We start from the raw sequence: 21,108 nt of genomic DNA, 5'->3' as shown, positions 1-21,108 counted from the left end.
AACATTATCCGTGTACCACACAAACACAGGAACACCTAATTTAGAGTATAATCTCCCTTATTTCTTACCCTGGCAACAGTCAACTTGTGAATCCCCGATTTTCTTGGTCTTTTTCTCGGCTCTGCTTGGTCCTTGGCTTCGAGAGCCTCAGTGGATGCGGCACTTCGCCTTCTGTCGGGGAGACGAACACGGCTGGCTCCTTTGGTGATGCTGACACAGATGGAGACGGTGTTGCTTTGGGCATTCTAACAGATGGAACTGGGTCTTTTTTCAGATCAAGTTGCCTCATGAAGCCCATTTCCCACTGCAAATAGTTCTCAAAGTTATCGGGCCTTGTGAAGCGAGCCCCGCATATGATGCTGTAGTCTGTTGCATGTTGCCAGTTTTTCCGGGTGCCTCGCATGAAGCGCTCCCATTTCTCTCTCATTGTCCGGTCTTTTGGGAAACGATGAGTACTAATCCCATTGTGATTGGTGTTGCTACACCCTCCTACGATACATCTGTTAACCGTTTTAATAATTACATGATAACGTTGAAGAAATTTGCAGAAAACCACCAGGTCGTTTTCTCATAAACAAACCAGCGCTGGCGTAGGATTCAGAGGGAGGCGTCCCGCACGCGACGTCACGAAAATCAATGTTTGCCGGGAAATCCAAACGCCAAGTTTTTTCAGAGGCGGACCAATTCAACTCAAATGGCTCGATTTCAACTGAATTTTTCTGGTATTGCGCAAGGTAAACAAATTGCAGAGAATGCAGAATGTTACAGATATTTGACCAAAGTTTAATATAAAATAGGAGAATTACATTGATCTTGCTCCTGAATTTACCCGTGATATGCACTTTAAGGTAAGGGGCAAGGGAACGTATTCTGTCAGTGAGAGTCCCCATAAAGGTAGGAGTGTGTGTGTGCGCGCGCTCACAGTTTGTGGACGAGGTGGTTGCGCAGGTCCTGTGTGATGTCCTCATGCCAGCTCTTCCTCATTCCTGCAGAAGTGGGTGCGGCTAAAGGAACAGAACTCATAGGCCCTGCCCCTCCTCCGTCACTCATCAGACTGAGAGAGAGAGAGAGATTTTTGTGGTGTTGGATTCTCTGGATGAGAAGCTGTACTGCTCCAGTCACAGTAGAATGATGACGATGTTGGTACAGATGTATCTCGACTGTATGCCGTTACAGCGTGGCGTACCCGTGCATGTGTACCTGTGCGTGGTGTACCCATGCGTGTGTACACGAGCGTGGTGTACCTGGTGGCGTACCCGTGCGTGGTGTACCTGGTGGCGTACCCGTGCGTGGTGTACCTGTCCGTGTGTACCCGTGCGTGGCGCACCTGTCCGTGTGTGCCCGTGCATGGTATAGCTGTGCGTGGTGTACCTGGTGGCGTACCCGTGCGTGGTGTACCTGTCCGTGTGTACCCGTGCGTGGCGTACCTGTCCGTGTGTGCCCGTGCATGGTATAGCTGTGCGTGGTGTACCTGGTGGCGTACCCGTGCGTGGTGTACCTGTCCGTGTGTACCCATGCGTGGCGTACCTGTCCATGTGTACCCATGCGTGGCGTACCTGTCCGTGTGTACCCATGCGTGGCGTACCTGTCCGTGCGTACCCGTGCGTGGTGTACCTGTCCGTGTGTACCCATGCGTGGCGTACCTGTCCATGTGTACCCGTGCGTGGCGTACCTGTCCGTGTGTACCCGTGCGTGGCGTACCTGTCCGTGTGTACCCGTGCATGGTGTAGCTGTGCGTGGTGTACCTGGTGGCGTACCCGTGCGTGGCGTACCCGAGCATGTGTACCTGGTGGCATACCCGTGCGTGTGTCCCCGTGCGTGTGGTACTCGTGTGTGTGTACCCGTCCGTGGTGTACCTGTGTGTGTGTACCCATGCGTGGTGTACTCGTGTGTGTACCCGTGTGGGTGTACCTGTGCGTGGCGTACCCGTGCGTGTGTACAGTGTGTGTCCCCGTGCATGGCGTACCCGTGCGTGTGTACCTGGTGACGTACCCGTGCGTGTGTACCTGGTGGCGTACCCGTGCGTGGCGTACCCGTGCATGTGTACCTGGTGGCGTACCCGTGCGTGTGTACCTGGTGACGTACCCGTGCGTGTGTACCTGGTGGCGTACCCGTGCGTGGCGTACCCGTGCATGTGTACCTGGTGGCGTACCCGTGCGTGGCGTACCCGTGCGTGTGTACCTGGTGGCGTACCCGTGAGTGGCGTACCTGTGTGTGGTGAGGTTCCGGTGTAACAGAGCGTCTGGGAGGTGGTTGGGCTGCTGGGTTTGGGCCTGAACACCACCTACACTGCCATTAACACCAACCGGATTAACACCTATAGAAACAACGGGACCAATAACATCACCCTCCACTCAGGTTAAAAAGGAACATGATCATGTGATCAATCAGAGAGAGAGAACTATATAAGAGGAAAATTCAAATAGAAATGGTCAAATTTGCTGTAGAACTGAATAAATGGCACAGTGATAAAGCTCTACTGCCCCCTAATGGCAGATTTATTACAACACGGCAAGTAATAATAATAATAATAATAATTTATGCGGACTCACATCTCTCTCAAACTTTACATCTTTCACTTTCCTTATGTGGTTGTTACTTCCTGTTTTTTTTTCTTTTAACCCTCACAGTTTAGCAGACCTGCTTTTTGAAAACTGATTAAAGGGGAACTGAAGTAATTTTTAAACTTGCTTTATTTCTTAATTAACGTGTTGTTCAATTACGTTTTCAGTTTTATTAACCTTACAGTCTATCGTGACTCATATTGGCATATTATATTACACTTACTGGCCTTTTCGGTTTTTGGCCGTGTTGAATGTAGTTCGTTTGGTCCACGGCAGGCGTCGCTTATCCGCGCGACCTTCATGAGACTTGTACGAGACTTCAAACGTGAAGCGTCAGCGCCGCCATTTTGAAAACTGTTTACACAGCGGCCAGATCATTCCAATTCAGATTAATTTTGAGATTTGCCAGCTTCATCAGTGATGGAGTGTCAGTGCTGTGCGCTGTGGCGTGCGCGCCTGAAAGCGCGCCGAGTCGACTCCAGAACAAGGCGCACCTGAGCTCAATTAAGGAGCTGTGTGTTTGCCTATTTAAGGACTGTGCTGATGCATTTGCATTGTGAAGTATTGCGCTATGCATTACCGAGCCTTTCTACCTGTTGTCTTGATTTCCTGTTTCTTGTGCTTGTCCTCGCTTAGCCTTTGATATCCTGTTTGCACCTCGACCGACCCGTTTGCCTGTATTCTCATTTGTGATCTCGCCTGCCGTTTTGGATTGCTTGCCTGTGTATAAATCGTCTCACTGTAGATATATTCTGCACTTTATTAAACTGTATCCTTCTGCACATACATCCGCCTCCCTCGCGTACCTGACATGGAGATTATTCCATACAACTTCGAACCAACTGAGCTGGAAAGACGACAGGATAAGGATGAGTCCGTCACGCTGGTATTTACGTCATTACTGTCGCACAACTAAAATGTGCCAGGTCAGGCGGCTGGTGGGTTTTCAAAATAATAAATACATGCGTGCATTTTTGTGATAAATCCACATTATACTGAGCGCATTTCCCACATAATCCTCACTAAGGTTTCGGACAGTGCTACAAAATGGCGTCTCCACTATACAGTGAGTAGGGAGTGATTTCGGACGCAGGGAAAACTTCCGGCTTGATTACGTCAGCATTCGAAAGAGGGCGCGCGCGTCTTTTGACAACGTTGGCAGATGTTGGTCACGTTGATTTCTGCTCTACGTTTTACTTCCGTCCTACGATGCCTCGCACAGGTCTCCGTGAATCTGGTTTACGGCCGTTGCTTTGACATGCGGACTGATAGATTACAGAGCAGATTTCAAACACTCAGAACTTGCTATAGAAGCGACCAAAATAGCGATCAAATGAATTGCTATATTTAACAAAATGAGATAAATAGAATTTTGATGATCAAAAATTTGCCTTCAGTTCTCCTTTAAAGTCGAACACTGGAGGTTAAAACTACTGATGTGGATTTTTCATTGTAGCCCCACCCACACACACCCGTGGCAGTAGAAGGTGTGATCTGACCCGTCTGGCCTGTGTAGCTGAGCCCGAGCGCGGCGTACGCCCTCTCGATGGAGCTCGGGTCAATCTGACCTGCTGAGTTCAGATTAGGTCCTGAGGGAGGAGCACAGGGGGCAGAGCCACCCACAGACCCACCCACTGCCACACTGGCTCCACCCAACAGAGCTGCAAGGAGAGAATCACAGATGTTTTAACATGCTTTCATGTCATTAATGAAGTGTGTGTGTGTGTGTGTGTGTGTGTGTGTGTGTGTGTGTGTGTGTACACGCACATTGCTGGTGCCTCTTGTCTCCTGCATTTTTCAGAGGCAGACAGACAGGACAGTCGTGTCGTGTGCAGTTCTTCCAGTGAGAAATAATCTGCCTCGACGATGCACAGTGAGCCACTGCAAGGGAGAGAGAGAGAGAGAGAGAGAGAGAGAGGGAGGGAGGGGGGGAGGGAGAGAGAGAGAGAGAGGGAGGGAGGGGGGGAGGGAGAGAGAGAGAGAGAGGGAGGGAGGGGGGAGGGAGAGAGAGAGAGAGAGGGAGGGAGGGAGGGAGAGAGAGTGAGGGAGGGAGGGGAGAGGGACAGAGAGAGGGAGGGAGAGACAGGGGGAGAGGGAGGGAGGGAGGGAGGGAGGGAGGGAGAGTGAGGGAGGGAGAGGGGAAGGAGAGAGGAGAGAGGGAGGGAGGGAGAGAGAGAGTGAGGGAGGGAGGGGAGAGGGACAGAGAGAGGGAGGGAGGAGGGGGGGAGGGAGGAGAGAGGGAGGGGGGGAGAGAGAGGGAGGGGGGAAGGAGAGAGGGGGAGAGAGAGGGAGGGAGAGACGGGGAGAGGGAGGGAGGGAGGGAGAGTGAGGGAGGGGGGAAGGAGAGAGAGGGAGGGAGAGGGGAAGGAGAGAGGAGAGAGGGAGGGAGGGAGAGAGAGAGAGAGAGGGAGAGAGAGGGGGAGAGAGGGAGAGAGAGAGGGAGAGAGAGGGGGAGAGAGAGAGAGGGGGAGAGAGAGGGGAAAGGAGAGAGGGGGAGAGAGAGGGAGGGAGAGGGGAAAGGAGAGAGGGAGGGAGGAGGGAGAGAGGGAGGGAGGGGGGAGGGGAGAAAGAGAGAGGGGGGAGGGGGGAGAAGGAAAAAAATTTAAAAGATGAAAATGAGACTGTTTAAGAGACATACAGAGCAGTAGTGTGTGTGTGTGTGTGTGTGTGTGTGTGTGTGTGTGTGTGTGTGTGCATATACATGTACTTTAATCATTGTGTTTTAAAGGCCATCACATGACTTTTTGTTGCGAAACAGAACAGAGAGACAGACTGATAGAGAGAGAGACAGAGAGGCTCAGAGACAGCAAGAGAGACAAAGAAAGACAGAGAAGAGAGACAGACAAATGGGACAGCAGACATGCAGTATGACAGACAGACAGGTTGATGGACAGATCTACAGCCAAGAAGACAGAGTGACAGACAGGTAAAGAGACAGACAGAAAGTCATGTGACTGAGGACAGTGAGAGAGACAGGTAGAGAGAGAGAGACAGACCCTGGCAGGTTTTCCCGGCCTGACAGTGGGTCATGTGATTGAGGACGTTCTTCATGGTCCTACAGTGAGGCAGGCTGCAGTGAGACAGCTCTCCATTACTCTGCTCCCGACGCTGACACTTATGGGCGTGGAGCAGGAGGACGAGCTGCTGCTGGATCAGCTTCCTCTTCTCAGGGTCGGCTACAGGGGGCGCCACCGCCTGCACACACAGTAAACATTTTTTTATTCGCTATCGCTCACTAGGTTATGATACCTCTAACTAACTAATGAACACAGACAGTTCACTCAGTAGCATAGTTCACCAGCAAGTTTGCCTCATAAGCTAGTTCCAGAGAATATAAGGCCCACACCCTGGTGAATCTTGCAGGCTTTTGTGATGTAAAAAAAGAAATCAGTGATAAATAACTGCTGAAGCCAGAGAGCTTACAAAGCATGTCCAGGATCGATCAGGCGAGGGTACAAAACTATTTCTTTTTCATGGAACACCAGGAAGGCCATCATCAACAAGTGGAGAAAAACATGTTCTGGTCTGAAGAATCCAAGGTAGAACTTTTTAATGTCTAGAAGATACGTTGTGGCCAGGTTCTTGCCCGAACTGATCATCGCATCATCAGTTTTTCTTTGGCTAATCAGACACAAGGTACGCCACCACCACTTTCCAGAGCAGTTGGGGGTTAGGTGCCTTGTTCAAGGGCACTTGAACCAGTCCTGCTGGTTCAAGGAATCAAACCAATGACCTTTTGGTCCCAAAGCTGTTTCTCTAACCATTTGGACATGGCTTCCATAGTTTGGCCCAAAAAAGAGACAGCTCATCGCTAAAAGAACACAGTTCCCATGGTGAAGCATCATTCTGCACAGCTGCTTGTCTTCAGCTGAGGATCGGGGCTCAAGTCAAGATAAAGGGAATCACGGATAGCTCAAAATACCGCTCTATTATGGCACAAAACCTGCAGGCCCCTCTCTATTAGACATCTGAAGATGAAGAAAAAGTTCACCTTCCAGCACGATGACAACCCCAAGCACAAATCCAAGCCAACAAAGGAACGGTTTGAGAAGATCAGTGTTTTGAAATGGCCCAGTCAAGATCTAAATCCTGCTGAAAGTCTGTGGAATGACTCGAAGAGTGCTGTGTACAGGAGATCCGCTTGCAATCTGATCCATCTGGAGCATTTTTGGAAGGAAGAATGGAGTAATTCTGCACTCGAAGGCAGAGTTGCAACGTGTACTTCGCTGCCTACAAGTGTGGAATTACAGCAAAAATGCTCCTTCAACTTGGGGTCGTCTTAAACGGAATGATGTTAAATCAACATGGATGCCCACAGTGTGAACACGGTAAAGTTCCACTTCTCTATTACGGAATGAGTTTATAGCAGTCACCGTCACTGCCGAACCCGATCCGGGCTTGAGACGACCCATATTCGAGTGATGTGGCACCAGTTCTCTCGAGTTCTAGCAGCACTCCAGGGCACACTTGCACTTTTAAGGCTGGTTTGGAAGTTGTGCGAGTAAAGTCTTCTTTGACGATCTTGGGCTTTCTTTCCATCAATTCTTCTCGTCATCCTTTCCTTATGTAATGTCCAATAAACTTGAGGTGGCATCATTCGACTGTTGTCAAGAGTTGTCTGTTTTGGCCTACGGGTCGGAAAACTTGTTCATTTGTAATTCTATCCATGTATGAGATCTTGAGGATACGCCAATAAAACTACATTTTCACAGCTGCAATATTCCGCCGCGTCCCTGCTCTGAAGGTCCACCACTCGTATAGCAGTATTTATAGCAGTATCGGCTTTAGATCAGTTCATCTCCAGACTCAGAACTTGCTTAGATCTGTTACACTGACCATAATAATCACTGTTTTCACAAGCTAATCATCAACGTTAGAGTCAGAGTTATCACTATTGTTACTCGTGTGCTGTTGCTGCTGTGCTGCAGTTTCAGTCTGAAATGTTGCCTGAATGTTTGAGGATCAGGACAGTAGAACAGAACCAGGAGCCCTCAGGTCTGTAACTATAAAAGGGAGCTGAGAGTAGCTTTTAATGAGCTTTACATGCTCTGATTGAGCAAACAACAACAACACGCTTTTGTGGGAACATCCCCATTTTTTTCCTCCACTGTGGGACATCCTGAACGTCCCGAGGTGGGATTATGGCATCTTGCACATTACCACGTAAACCACTGTACACGGCACCAGGAACACAACATAAAACCACCAAATCAACATTCTACAGGAGCGTAAGTAAAATATTATTTAAGGGCTGTACACACTTACGCAACGTTTATACGAGTCTCGCTTGAGTCCTGTTGATTGCTGTACTTAATCATACCGAATGATATTATTGGTTGCACATTAAAGATGGAAAATGATCTGACATCTTGGTTTAAAATTTTTTACATCATAAAAACATCTGATTTTAAGAGGGCTGTGTTTTACTTTCCAATACATTTTCACATCAGCATACTTACCAACGCTAGTCTCCCGAGTCTGACAGGTGAATCCCACCAATCGATTTTAGTTCTTAAAAACTACCGTGCTACAAAATAAATCAGTGAACACTGCTGGATTCACTCTTCTGATCTCGCTTCAGCTGTTTTGATCACAGGGGAGACAAGTCAAAGTCATGCCATGCCCTGGTCTTCCCAGGCAGCCTCCCATCCCAGTACTAATCATGTCCTTAGGTGCATTGGGCGGCGCCGATCTCCGTTTCTTTAGCCCTCGGCCTCTTGTATATACAGCTAGGGTTACAGTGGGGGGCGGGTCCTGTGGTAACCACAAGAGTTTGACTCCCCAGGGCTCGACATTCAGGACTGCCCGATTGCCCGGGGCAAGTGAAACACGTATTCGGGCAAGTGGGATGTGTCCCTGACATGCCCGACCAGGCAAGTTGGAATGAGCATACTAGTGCATCTCAAAAAATTAGAATATTGTGAAAAAGTTCAATATTTTCCATCAGTTATTTAAGAAAGTGAAAATGTTATAGATTATAGACTCATTACACAAACTAAAATGTTTCAAGCATTTTTCTATTTTAATCAGTATGGCATACAGTACAAAAACATAAAAAAACCATCTCAAAATATTAGAATATTTCATTTCGAGTTTGAGTAAAACAGTATGAACACAGTGTATCTCTCGGTCTAGTTCAGTACACACAACCACAATCATGGGGAAGACTGCTGACTTGACTGTTATCCAGAAGATGATCACTGATGCCCTCCACAAGGAGGGGAAGCCACAAAAGGTCATTGCTGAAAAGGGTGGCTGGAAAAGGTGCACAAGCAACAGGGATGGCCGCAGTCTTGAGAGGATTGTCAAGAAAAGTTGATTCAAGAACTTGGGAGAGCTTCACAAGGAGTGGACTGAGGCTGGTGTCAGTGTATCAAGACCCATCACGAACAGACATCTTCAAGAAAGGGGATACAACTTTCGCATTCCTAATATCAAGCTACTCCTGAGCCAGAGACAATGTCAGAAGTGTCTTATCTGGGCTAAGGAGAGAAAGAAATGGACTGTTGCTCAGTGGTCCAAAGTCCTCTTTTCAGATGAAAGTACATTTTGCATTTAATTTGGAAATCACGGTTCTAGAGTCTGGAGGAAGAGTGGAGAGGCACAGAATCCAAGGTGTTTAAAGCTCAGTGTGAAGTTTCCACAGTCTGTGATGATTTGGGGTGCCATGTCATCTGCTGGTGTTGGTCCACTGTATTTTATGAAGTCCAAAGTCAACACAGCCATCTACCAGGAGATTTTAGAGCACTTCATGCTTCCATCTGCTGATGAGCTTTTTGGAGATGCTGATTTCCTTTTCCAGCAGGACTTAGCACCTACCCACAGTGCCAAAACTATCATCAAATGGTTTGCTGACCATGATATTACTGTGTTTGATTGGCCAGCCAACTTGCCTGACCTGAACCCCATAGAGAATCTATGGTGTATTGTCAAGAGGAAGATGAGAAACACCCGACCCAAAAATACAGATACGCTGAAGGCCACTATCAAAGCAACCTGGGCTTCAATAACACCTCAGCAGTGCCACAGACTGATCACCTCCATGCCACACCGCATTGATACAGTAATTCATGGTAAAGGAGCCCCAACCAAGTATTGAGTGTATAAATGAATATACTTTTCAGAAGTTGGACATTTCTGTATTGTAAATCCTTTTTTTGATTGATCTTAGGGAATATTCTAATAATTTGAGATACTGGATTTCTGATTTTCATGAGCTATAAGCCATAATCATCAAAATTAAAACAAAAAAGGCTTTAAATATTTCACTTTACATGTAATGAATATAGAATATATGAAAGTTTACCTTTTTGAATTAAATTATGAAAAAAGGAACTTTTTCATGGTATTCTAATTTTTTGAGATGCACTAGTATATTACGAACTAGCACCACAAAAATTAGACTTTTTGATCTTTTATTTCAGTTCCTAAAAGTGTCCCTCACTACGTATCCGCCATTATGTCTTGGCTGTTTTCTTAGTCTCGGTTTCATTTACTGCTTTGTAAGTTATTTTATATCCCCCCCCCGGCTGGTGTAGTATGGTACACGTACTGTTTATAGACCCCTTGTGCATGACGTCACGCATCACGTGATAATTACAGCTGGGGTCAGACAGACACCGTCTTTCATGCAAGCAGCTTAATCTGTCTTCAGTATGGTTCATTTTTGCGCTGTTCTTGCTTCTTCAAACAGAGAAACAGATAAAAGGCATCACCGTCTCCCCACCATCAAGAAAAATGTTAACAAATGGAAGCAAATGCTTCAAGAACAGCGAGGAAATGAGCGGTTAAAGAATACGAGGAGAGGAGCTCAGCTCAGCCTGAAAACTCCAGAGAAATTCACGATTATATTTAAAATGGATTTTACAAAAGCAAAGTCGGAAGTGAGGATGGAAGAGTTTGCTTAAGAATCTCGTTTTATTTTTTTCTGCTCGCATTCGAGTCAGCTCTTTCATCAAAGTGTTTGAGTTTCTTACAGGTGAAGCCGCTTCCTTATTCGACAGAGAAAACCCAGACTGGTTTCAAACAACTCGGGCATAAAAAACTCAACAAGGAGCGACATGCGCGATAAATCCTGAAAGAACAGAACAGATTAAGAGCAGAGAGCGCTGGAGCTCTGTTTCTGTTATCAGAGGAACACAGTCCTGGGCAAAATATTTATATATCAGGTTTTTTTTTTTTGTTATATCATCCAGCTCTAGGTTTAAAAAAAAAGAAAAAAAAAGAAAAAAAAGCACGCTGTGTCATGACAGACCAGCTGCACTGATTCAGTAACAGGTTGCCAGGTCTGTATAAAACACCCACAACCTACACACTAAACAATCATTTTAAACTCAAACGTTATCCTGTCTGTCATGATGCAGCACAAGTTTTTTTTTTTTTTAAACCTAGAAGTGGATGATATAACAAAAAGAGATATATAAATATTCTCAAACACAGTACTGTTCAAAAGTCTATTGTTTTCTTCATACAAACTTTGTTATAGATTTCTATTTTATGATTTCTACATTATGGGGTAATGAACCTACAGTCTGAGAGAGTTCTACACAAACACACTGAACTTTACAACAGCTGCGTGCATGTGAAATGGAAATAAATCGACTAAGGCAGGAAAAACTATTTTGGATAAAACTGTTATTGTCCGTTACAAGTAAAAAGTAACCAATAACCGAACTTAATAATAAACTTAATCGATAACCAAACTTCAACTCAATGTGTGATCTTCATTTTATGTTGCAATTCACAACTATTCTATGATTTTCCTAAAAAAAAAAAAAAGAATAAAAAATTTAGTACAAAATAGTAAAAATTAGTAAAAAGTAGTAAAAAATAGTAAAAATTTAGTAGCAAAATAGGGGGCAAGTGATAATATGGGGGGGGGGGGAGGAGTGGAAATTCCCCCCCCCCATTTTCCCCACAGGGCAAGTGGGTTTAAAAGTTCATGTCACGCCCTGCTCCCTACTCGCATCTGTATTGCAGCACCTTGCCAGACAGCAGTAGGTACTATTTTTATGATGGTCTTTGGTACGACCCGACCGCAAGTAGAACTTGCGATCTCCTAGCCGAGAGGCGGACACACTAACCACTAGGCCAGTTCACGGTCAGGGGAAACAAGTACACAGCGTCTAACAGTCACATTAAGTGAAGCCAAGCACTAAAGGAACGGCGCAGTAGTGATCATGATGTTGAATCTAAATTGTATCGCGCTATTCTATTGGATCTCGTTATGGTTCTAGCCAATCAGCAACGAGCTCACATATTACAACAAATCACACCAATCTGTGTAAAAACCAAACACACTCTGGTGATCATGAACAATGAAAACTCTGAAGACAAAAAAGAAGATTTGCTCTGACAAGTTTAAAGCGACTTACTTCAAGGTTGTCAGATTCTCCAACATCAAAGAATCGAGATGAAGGTGAGAAACATGGATTTTGTGAAGTACAGTATGTTAGTCTGACCTCTCCATCAATTTTCTTCAAATATGGCACTCGATGCACCGTTTTTTTTTTTCAAAATGTTCCAGGGGAGGGGGCCATGGCCCTGGACCCCGACAAAGACACAACTGTGTAACACAATCTGATCTACCACTGTTCATTCTCAGAGGGTTGGTAAGTCCGCATTAATCTAATTTCCATTCTGCAGATAATTCTGGACCAGCGCCTGGTCAACCTATGAACCCAAATTCACCCGCTAGCTACAAGATGAGTCGTTCACTCGTGCATACGACATCACTATTTCACACTTTCCACATGTAATCACACCCTGGGTAAACATGTATACATATAATAAACCCTTCATTTCCCATGATGCAGCTCACCAGGCCTGGGACACTCTGACCAGGCTGGGCTTTCTGATCCACGCTGAACTGCGAGACGTTCTGAGACGCTTTATTCTGAAGGGGCGGGGCAAGAGATGACTGAGCTCCACTATGGGAGTAGGAAGGCATGAATGGGGCAGAGCCAGCACCAGCCATCATGTTCATCTGAGAGAGAGAGAGAGAGAGAGAGAGAGAGAGAGAGATGTATATCGATCAGTTTAACACTCAAAAATAACCATGTTGTTGTATTGCAATGGAAGTATAATGAAATAAATGACAATAAAACATACAGGCTTGACCCAGTGCTAGAGAGAGAAATATAACTGATATTATTAGACAAATACCAGCATTCGTATCTTTACTTGGGTTTTTATATTTATTAGTTCTGAACCTTTAAGACAAATGAGCAAAAACACAAAGGCAAAGAATCACCTTCCTAAAGTCAGAATGTGCAGTTTAAACACGGATACACTCACGGATACACTCACGGGGCAAAATGATTTCAGATACAGTCGGGTTTATTAGCAAAGAAATGCACTGCATTTAAGAATGTGACCAAATCTTAAAGATACAGTCAATTTAATATGTTGAAAGATTGACAGGTGAAGATATGTCTAAACAAAAGAAAAAAAAAAAAACCTTGGACCCCGATAATTGCTTGTGGCTCTATTCACTAGTCTTAAAGGAGAACTGAAGTCATTTTTAAAACTTGCTTTATTTCTTAATTAGTGTGTTATTCAATTACGTTTTCGGTTTTAGTAACCTTATATCGTGACTCGTATCGGCAACTAATTGCAATTAAATATTATACTTATCGGCCTATTCGGTTTTTAGCCGTGTTGAATTTAGTTTGTTTGGTCCACGGCAGGCGTCGCTTATCCACGCGATCTTCACGAGACTTGTGCGAGACTTCGAAACGTGACGTGTCAGCCATGTGTCTATGGAATCAATTTTGTGCCAAAATGTTCATACAATACTTTTGAAATATCAAACAAAAACGACAAATCAAAATACAAAAAAAGGTCAATTTTTTTAGACTGGCAAACAAATTATTCGTGTAATCGTGCAAAATATCAGTCTATTACTCTTCAGAAACCTTTTATTTTTGTTCCGCGTCTTTCTCAGTTTTGTTTGACGTAATTTATTTTGGTTGCGATTCCAGCTTTCTCGTTTGCGCTCCCTGACTTTTTGCTTGCAGTTTTGGCACAAACTTCCCGTGTGGGTGGGCTGTCCAGGAACGCATTCCCATTGGCTAACTTGTGTTTGACTGACAGCTACGTTCAGCCATTCCCCCGGAGGCTGTTGCAGCCATTTCCTACTTGGATTTTGTACTACTGCAACACATACAACACATTTGTCCCGCACTTACACTTTGTTGAATTAATTCAATATCATAGTCGCCACTGAAGTCCACTCGATCCTTGTTTACCGTCAATGGATCGGTCACTCGTCAAACAGTCCGCCAGAATCCGAGTAGGGAATGGCTGAGCGTAGCTGTCAGTCAAACACAAGTTAGCCAATGGGAATGCATTCCTGGACAGCCCACCCACACGGGAAGTTTGTGCCAAAACTGCAAGCAAAAAGTCAGGGAGCGCAAACGAGAAAGCTGGAATCGCAACCAAAATAAATTACGGCAAACAAAACTGAGAAAGGGGCGGCATGGTGGTGTAGTGGTTAGCGCTGTCGCCTCACAGCAAGAAGGTCCTGGGTTCGAGCCCCGGGGCCGGCGAGGGCCTTTCTGTGTGGAGTTTGCATGTTCTCCCCGTGTCCGCGTGGGTTTCCTCCGGGTGCTCCGGTTTCCCCCACAGTCCAAAGACATGCAGGTTAGGTTAACTGGTGACTCTAAATTGACCGTAGGTGTGAATGTGAGTGTGAATGGTTGTCTGTGTCTATGTGTCAGCCCTGTGATGACCTGGTGACTTGTCCAGGGTGTACCCCGCCTTTCACCCGTAGTCAGCTGGGATAGGCTCCAGCTTGCCTGCGACCCTGTAGAACAGGATAAAGCGGCTAGAGATAATGAGATGAGAAAACTGAGAAAGACGCGGAACAAAAATAAAAGGCTTCTGAAGAGTAATAGACTGATATTTTGCACGATTACACGAATAATTTGTTTGCCAGTCTAAAAAAAATTGACTTTTTTTTGTCTTTTGATTTGTCGTTTTTGTTTGATATTTCAAAAGTATTGTATGAACATTTTGGCACAAAATTCATTCCATAGTGTGTCAGTGCTGCCATTTTGAAAACTGTTTTCCAAACGAGTTTAAATGACGATTACTGCCTACTTTTTTCAAACTTTCCTGATCGCTATCAAAACAAACAAAACTTCCGGCTTGATTACATCAGCATTCGAAAGAGGGCGCGCGCGTCTTTTAACGAACCCTGTGTCTGAAATCGCTCCCTGCTCACTATACAGGGCACTATATAGCGACGCCGCCATTTTGCAGTGCTGTACGAAACCTTAGTGAGGATTATTTACACCCTATATAGCGCACTCAAAGTATCCCACAATGCACCACGAAAAGTAGTGCACAACGATGGTCACTAACCAAAGCAATATATCCCATCATGCATTGCGGTCGCGCTGAAAGAAATCAAATTAAAAAAGTCTCAAATGTGATTTCGTAAAAGGCAGCAGCGAAGAAGAAAGAAAGTATTCAGCCTTGATTTAAAAGAACTGAAAGCTGCAGGTACTTTGTATTGATTAATGTGGGAAATGCGCTCAGTATAATATGGATTTATCACAAAAACACACGCGTGTATTTATTATTTTGAAACCCACCAGCCGACTGATCTGGCACGTTTTAACTGTGCGACAGTAATGACGTAAATACCAGCGCGACGGAGTAGTGTCCGAAAGCGCTTTTACATTTTACCAATGAGCTCACTGTGTAGTCCTCTATACAGTAATTCCCTGTATAGTGAGTAGGGAGTAGTGAACGAGTGAGCGACTTCTGACACAGTTGGTGACTTTGATTTGCGCTGTATGTTTTACTTCCGTCCTACGATGTCTCGCACAGGTCTCAGCGAATCTCGTTTACGGCCGTTGCTTTGCCATACGGACTGATATATTACAGAGCATATTTCAAACACTCAGAACTTGCTATAGCAGCGACAAAATAGCGATCAAACATGCATTCCGATATTTAACAAAATGAGAGAAATAGAATTTTGATGATCAAAAATTTGCCTTCAGTTCTCCTTTAAGAGATAAACCGAAAGGTGCTCGGACCCCGGTGATGTTTATGATTAACGGCAGTATTAATGTACTTTACCTTGTTAACAGCTCCGGGTTGCTGAGCTCGGAGCTGCTGCTGTTGCTGCTGCAGAGGATCGGCCACGTTCATGCCAGGGTTAGCGTTGATGTAACCCATCCTGGGCACCCCGTTCATGACTTGCCCTCCCATAATGCCTTGCGTCTGCATGTTTCCTTTCTGCGTTGCCATCATTGGCCTGTTAAAGCCGGCTGGCGCCATCATACCTGCCTGCTGCTGCTGCTGCGAGGTGGAGCAGAGGAGCTCGGACAGCTGCTTGTGTTTGGCTGCTGTGTCCTGAACCGGGCCGAGGGAGGACGGCTGGCACACCTCGACCCCTCCGTTGGGCAACGCCAAGTCAGATGAACTGATGAGCTCATCAGGGAGGTCATGCTCCAGGTCGAAGAGGGAACTGAAGTCTGAGGAAGAGAATCGCACGATAAACTTTAAATATCACGTGGGATGTCTAATCTGTATCTGTATCCACTCCCCAGCCACTTTATTAGGAATGCCCAGCAGGTACACCTGCTGTTCTGTTTGATGCCGTTCTCTAATCAGCTGATCCCGGCAGCAGCAAAATCATGCAGATACAAATCAACAGCTTCAGTTAATATTCAGAATGGCGCGAAAAACTAAAAACATCGAGTGAGTGAGCAACAGTTCTGTGGGTGGAAAGTAAACAAAAAGACTTGCTGATAAGTGCGAGCAGAGGAAAATGGACAGACTGGTTTGAGGTTTGTTGTCTTTTTTTTGCCAGGAAGGATATAGTAACTCATATAAATCACTCTTTACAACCGTGGTGAGCAGAAAAGCATCTCAGCATACAACAGAGAGAGAAGAACACACTGGGTTCCACTCCTGCAGCCAAGAACAGGGATCTTAGAATCAACAACACGTTCCTGTTAAAGTGGCCGGTGAGTGTATACAGATGGTACGAAACTTCATGATCAAACAACTGATTAGAATTATTTAGAAATGACCTTCTTGGTCTGTAACACACACGGGATAACAATGTCATTCATATACCACGTATTAAACGTGTACAATCATCTTATGCTGGACAACATAATGTCTCAATATTCTGATAAATTTCGCCACATTGTGCAATTCTGAGACATCACGGGTATCGTTATATAAAATATATATTCGTAGATATTTAATTAAAAGATATTTAAACGGATGTGGAATTCAGCACAACTTTTTTGTCGGCCCCTGTTAACAAATATAAATATCATATCATGACAACTTGTACTATGAAAATATCTAATGACTCCAGACGCCCTTCCATCACTGCCTTTTCCAATTCGGCGAAAAATAAGGGACCTTTAGACGGCTGTCCTTACAGTACAGACTACCTCGGCTGTGTCCTCTTCCCTGGAGTAACTTTACCCTTTTGTCCACAGCACTGAATACATGAACATACTAATACTAATAATAATAACCACATGGTACAGAGTAACAATAGATAAAAACGAGCTGAAATGGGCACCTTTATTCAGAACAGCATGAATGTTCGCGAGAAATTAGGCAAAAAATGATTGTTAAATCACTCTCATTGGAGACGTCTGCGCATTTTATGTGCAAATTGTGCGCCAGATGTGGACTATGATGAGAATTTCTGTCTGAATTCAAGTTTTGGAAATGTAAGCGCCTTTGGTTTTATGATAATTGGTTGCAAACAATCGTACGAATAATTTAAACCCAAAAAACACTGCAATCTTAAAACACTGATAACGCTGCCACTTACACTTTTGTAAAATAGTACTATTAAAATTAAACTTTATGCAGTAACATGGAACAATATAGAGACTGAGTAAAGTCACAGTAATTTGCGCTTGCTGTTACAAACCGGGACATCTGGTCACCGTACCCTACAGATCTGGAACAGTAAGAGATAGAGAATGACGCTTAGTGAGGAAAAGTTGTGGCCTGCCGCCCTGAACAAAATTAAAAAAAAAAAAAAAAGATTGAAAAAAATCATGAAAATTGACAGAGTTATAAGTGATTGAAAAAAATTCCCGTTTTTCATGGCTCATTCGGGATCAGTGATCCAGATCAGCACCAAAAGTCATAGCAACGTAATTCAGCCCAGAGGGATTCTTCATGTGAAATTTGGTGATGATTGCTTGAAGGTTGAAAACTGCGGGAGAAATAGGATCCTAAAAAACGTAATAATAATAAGTAGAAAAAGTCAAAAGATCCTGAGTGAGTAACAATTTGCGCCAACGCTGCTAGCAGAAATTATTAACTATGTTCTCATCCAAATCATGTGCAGTGTTCCAATAGGTCACCATCTTTAAAATTTGGGAAGGTGGGTGGGCCTAATTGGGAGGAGTCACCTGGACAGCTACTGTAAGAAAATGCAAAAGCAACTTGGTTAAATAAAGATGTTATATACAGATCACGAGGAGTTGATAGCTGAGAGGTAGCTATGGTCTGAAAAGAAGTAGGAAAGTATACTCTACTATACCATTTCCATCACTGGCAGAACCAGACAGTGCAGGAGAGGACAACTTAGGCCTTTTAGCTGAAGACGGCCCCGAGTCCAAAACATTATCAGCCATATTTATTCACCGATTCTGGATTAAAGCATAAATATCCACTCAGGATTGGATAATTTCCTTGTCCGAGTGCATACACGTTTGAGGAATTTCTTAACTCTGTCCACTTTCATAGGACCAACAGAGGAAAGGTCAAATCTGAAATTTCCACGATTATCACTCCAAAGTCCTGCAGATTTATTTCATTGGATTATCATACTCTTTTGAATGCTGGAGCTTCGTTGGGACGCCAATCAAACTATGGATTGTCAGGAAACTCAAATTAAATTCGGTGTCCGGGACATGAAATTCGCTTCACGCAGTGGTCCTGAAAACGTCCACAATCCTGAAATTCTCCATGGCACTCGGCGCCATCTGTCTCCACCTTAGTTCTTGAAATAATCGTTCGATTCCAGAAGTCGTCCTCAAATCTTGCCTCATCGATACAGCGACTTTGCAATACGTAAGTTATAAATAGACAAAAGTTACAGTTCACGTAACTGACACACACACCACACTGTTCAAAGAAACTTGGCCATGATTCAGTCCAGATAAAAAGTCATCCGTGCTTCTGCGGGACTAATAAAATAACCCAAGTGGCACGCAATCCCACCGAAGTGCTGAAGAACCGTCTGGGTGCACCACCAACTCCATAAACACTCGCATTCGTGAATGCACTTTAGTGTTTTTGTGACGGAATGGAGGAAATCTTGTAGGGTCGCATCTCTCACGCACACACACGGATCTCAGAAGAAACGTCTTCCTGCGTCCAATCTTCAGGCACGCAAAGACATCATTATCGTTCCGAGTTCTGGATCTGACGGCCCGGTACGAAGAAGAAAGCTACGAGATAACTCGTTTACTTTGATAAGGATTTTTTTTTTTTTGCAGTAGTGTTATTGGTGGACGGTGAAGAGCCGTGGCAGAGCTGGATGGATCTGCTCACTTTGTGGTTCAAGCCAACTCTAATGAAGCTCGCAAGTGCAAGAAATGAGGAACAAATCCTCGAGCAATCAGGTAGAGAGGAAAAACACATCGACTGAGCGGAACCAGGGGGAGACCGAATGCAGACGCATTCACGGCGAAGGTTTTAGATCAGATCCCAGACGCACTCCGTGATATTTCAGGGTTCGATAAACGCGCCCCAGGCGTTTCTGGTGCCGTGACCCCCTGCGCCTTCATTTCTCTCTTCTTTCTCTCACTTCTTTTCTTCACTTTGTTGTGGACGTCCTTCACTTTTACGCCGTCCTCTGTCGTTTCATTTCTTTCACAACCACTGCATCCATTCTGTACGAAAAAAAAAGTGTAAAAGGGGATTATATTTCTCTCTGTGTGTGTATTTCCTCTTTCTCTGCTCCCCACCGCAGGGGTTTTTTTTTTCCTCCTGTTTTTTTTTTTTTTTTAAATCCCCTTCCGCCTCTTCTTCAGATTTTCACCGAGTGATTTTTCTTTCTTTTTATTTATTTATCTCCTCATTTCTTTTGGTGTTTTTTCCCTCGTCCTTTCGCCTTCCTCCTCTTCTTTGAGCAGACAGCGGGTGTCTGTGCGCGCCGTGGCCGGGTTCGGAGCGGCTCTCCTCGGTCTGCCTCTCGTGCCTCCTCCGCTCCTCTGGCCGCACAAAACAAAATGGCGGCTTGTTGTTTCTCCTCCTTTTGGCACTGAAGGGAAAGAGGGAGGGTTGGAGGTACATTACAGGGGAAAAAGGAGGGGGATCCGGTGTCGGTGCTCGGCTTTTCCCGGATTATTTCGGATTTGAAAGCTCCTTGATTGATATTTTAGGGTTTTTAAGTCTTTTTTTATTATTATTTTTGTACTTGTTTTTATTTTTTCTGGCCCTGAAGAGAAATCACTGAGGTGATGAAACAGCAGCACCGTCACTCACAGGCCCCTCTCAGTTCCTCCATAAATATCATCACAGTTCCAATAATTCTCTTCAAATTTCATCATATTATAAGAGTTTTTAAAAAAATAAATAAATTCATGAGGAAACAGTTAAGGTTAGCTGTTAGCTGAGCTGCCCTGGACAAATCTAAGGTTCTCTTTACACATGATAAAAATGCTCCATTTCTGAAATCAACCCTCAAAATCCTGCTTTCCTCCTGCCTTCTCCATCTCACTCCGACATCACGGTGCAGGAAAAATGTATTACACAATGGCACCCGTTCAAATACTTATGACTTTTTTTTTAGTCAAATAAATTTTATATTCGGCGGCATGGTGGTGTAGTGGTTAGCGCTGTCGCCTCACAGCAAGAAGGTCCGGGTTCGAGCCCCGTGGCCGGCGAGGGCCTTTCTGTGTGGAGTTTGCATGTTCTCCCCGTGTCCGCGTGGGTTTCCTCCGGGTGCTCCGGTTTCCCCCACAGTCCAAAGACATGCAGGTTAGGTTAAAGGCCTCTGCATGCTCTTGCGACAAGGCTTTCGCAGATAGCTTTTCGCAGACAGTTGTAATTTATTGTTGAGCGGGGAGTAATAGGAGTGCGCGATGTTATTCACCGCCACAACGCAAGGGGGCGCGAAGTCGCTAGGAGTAGTTGGTGGGTGCGGTTAGTGGAGTGTTTATCCTCCGGTTACTTATAATGACTAGAACTGGAGTCGTATAGATGTACGTACTTCCTCACTTCCTCGATCAACCGCCCTTCGTGCTGCTCCATCTTTGCTCGTGTTTGTAAAAATGGCGGTCGTGAAAACAAACCAAACCGGGAAAGTAGGGAAGCGGAAGTGCGTGTACAGCGGATGTAGAGTGGACCAATCAGAGCCCTCTTGTCTGCGACGCTGTCTGCGAGGCTTCTGCGGTGGTCACAATTTTTGGGAGGTGCGCGCAGAGCGTCTGCGAAGGTGGGGGGGCTACGCAGACACTGTCTGCGACGCCATCTGCGAGGACTGGGTTGTCAGCATAAATTGGCCTTAACTGGTGACTCTAAATTGACCGTAGGT

At 45.0% G+C, this 21,108-nt stretch overlaps 1 protein-coding gene across 2 annotated transcripts in view; it reads right to left on the bottom strand.

The window, feature by feature from the left end:
• Positions 1-19,858, bottom strand: part of ep300b (E1A binding protein p300 b) — an 86,877-nt gene extending 67,019 nt beyond the window's left edge. Inside the window, exons 1-8 of one of the 2 annotated variants that reach the window (XM_060904268.1) lie at positions 18,106-19,858; positions 15,657-16,054; positions 12,385-12,549; positions 5,561-5,759; positions 4,332-4,445; positions 4,037-4,225; positions 2,209-2,317; positions 923-1,054 (exon numbers count right to left, since the gene is read on the bottom strand). In XM_060904268.1, coding sequence (XP_060760251.1) covers positions 923-1,054; positions 2,209-2,317; positions 4,037-4,225; positions 4,332-4,445; positions 5,561-5,759; positions 12,385-12,549; positions 15,657-16,054; positions 18,106-18,199 — 1,400 coding nt within the window. In that variant the 5' untranslated portion in view covers positions 18,200-19,858. The remainder of the gene's footprint in view (positions 1-922; positions 1,055-2,208; positions 2,318-4,036; positions 4,226-4,331; positions 4,446-5,560; positions 5,760-12,384; positions 12,550-15,656; positions 16,055-18,105) is intronic. The other variant, XM_060904269.1, reaches the window with a different exon arrangement.
• Positions 19,859-21,108: the final 1,250 nt, after the last annotated feature.

This window comes from Neoarius graeffei, chromosome 22 (assembly GCF_027579695.1).
Source record: "Neoarius graeffei isolate fNeoGra1 chromosome 22, fNeoGra1.pri, whole genome shotgun sequence".
Taxonomy (NCBI): domain Eukaryota; kingdom Metazoa; phylum Chordata; class Actinopteri; order Siluriformes; family Ariidae; genus Neoarius; species Neoarius graeffei.
This window is presented reverse-complemented; position numbering and strand designations above follow the sequence as displayed.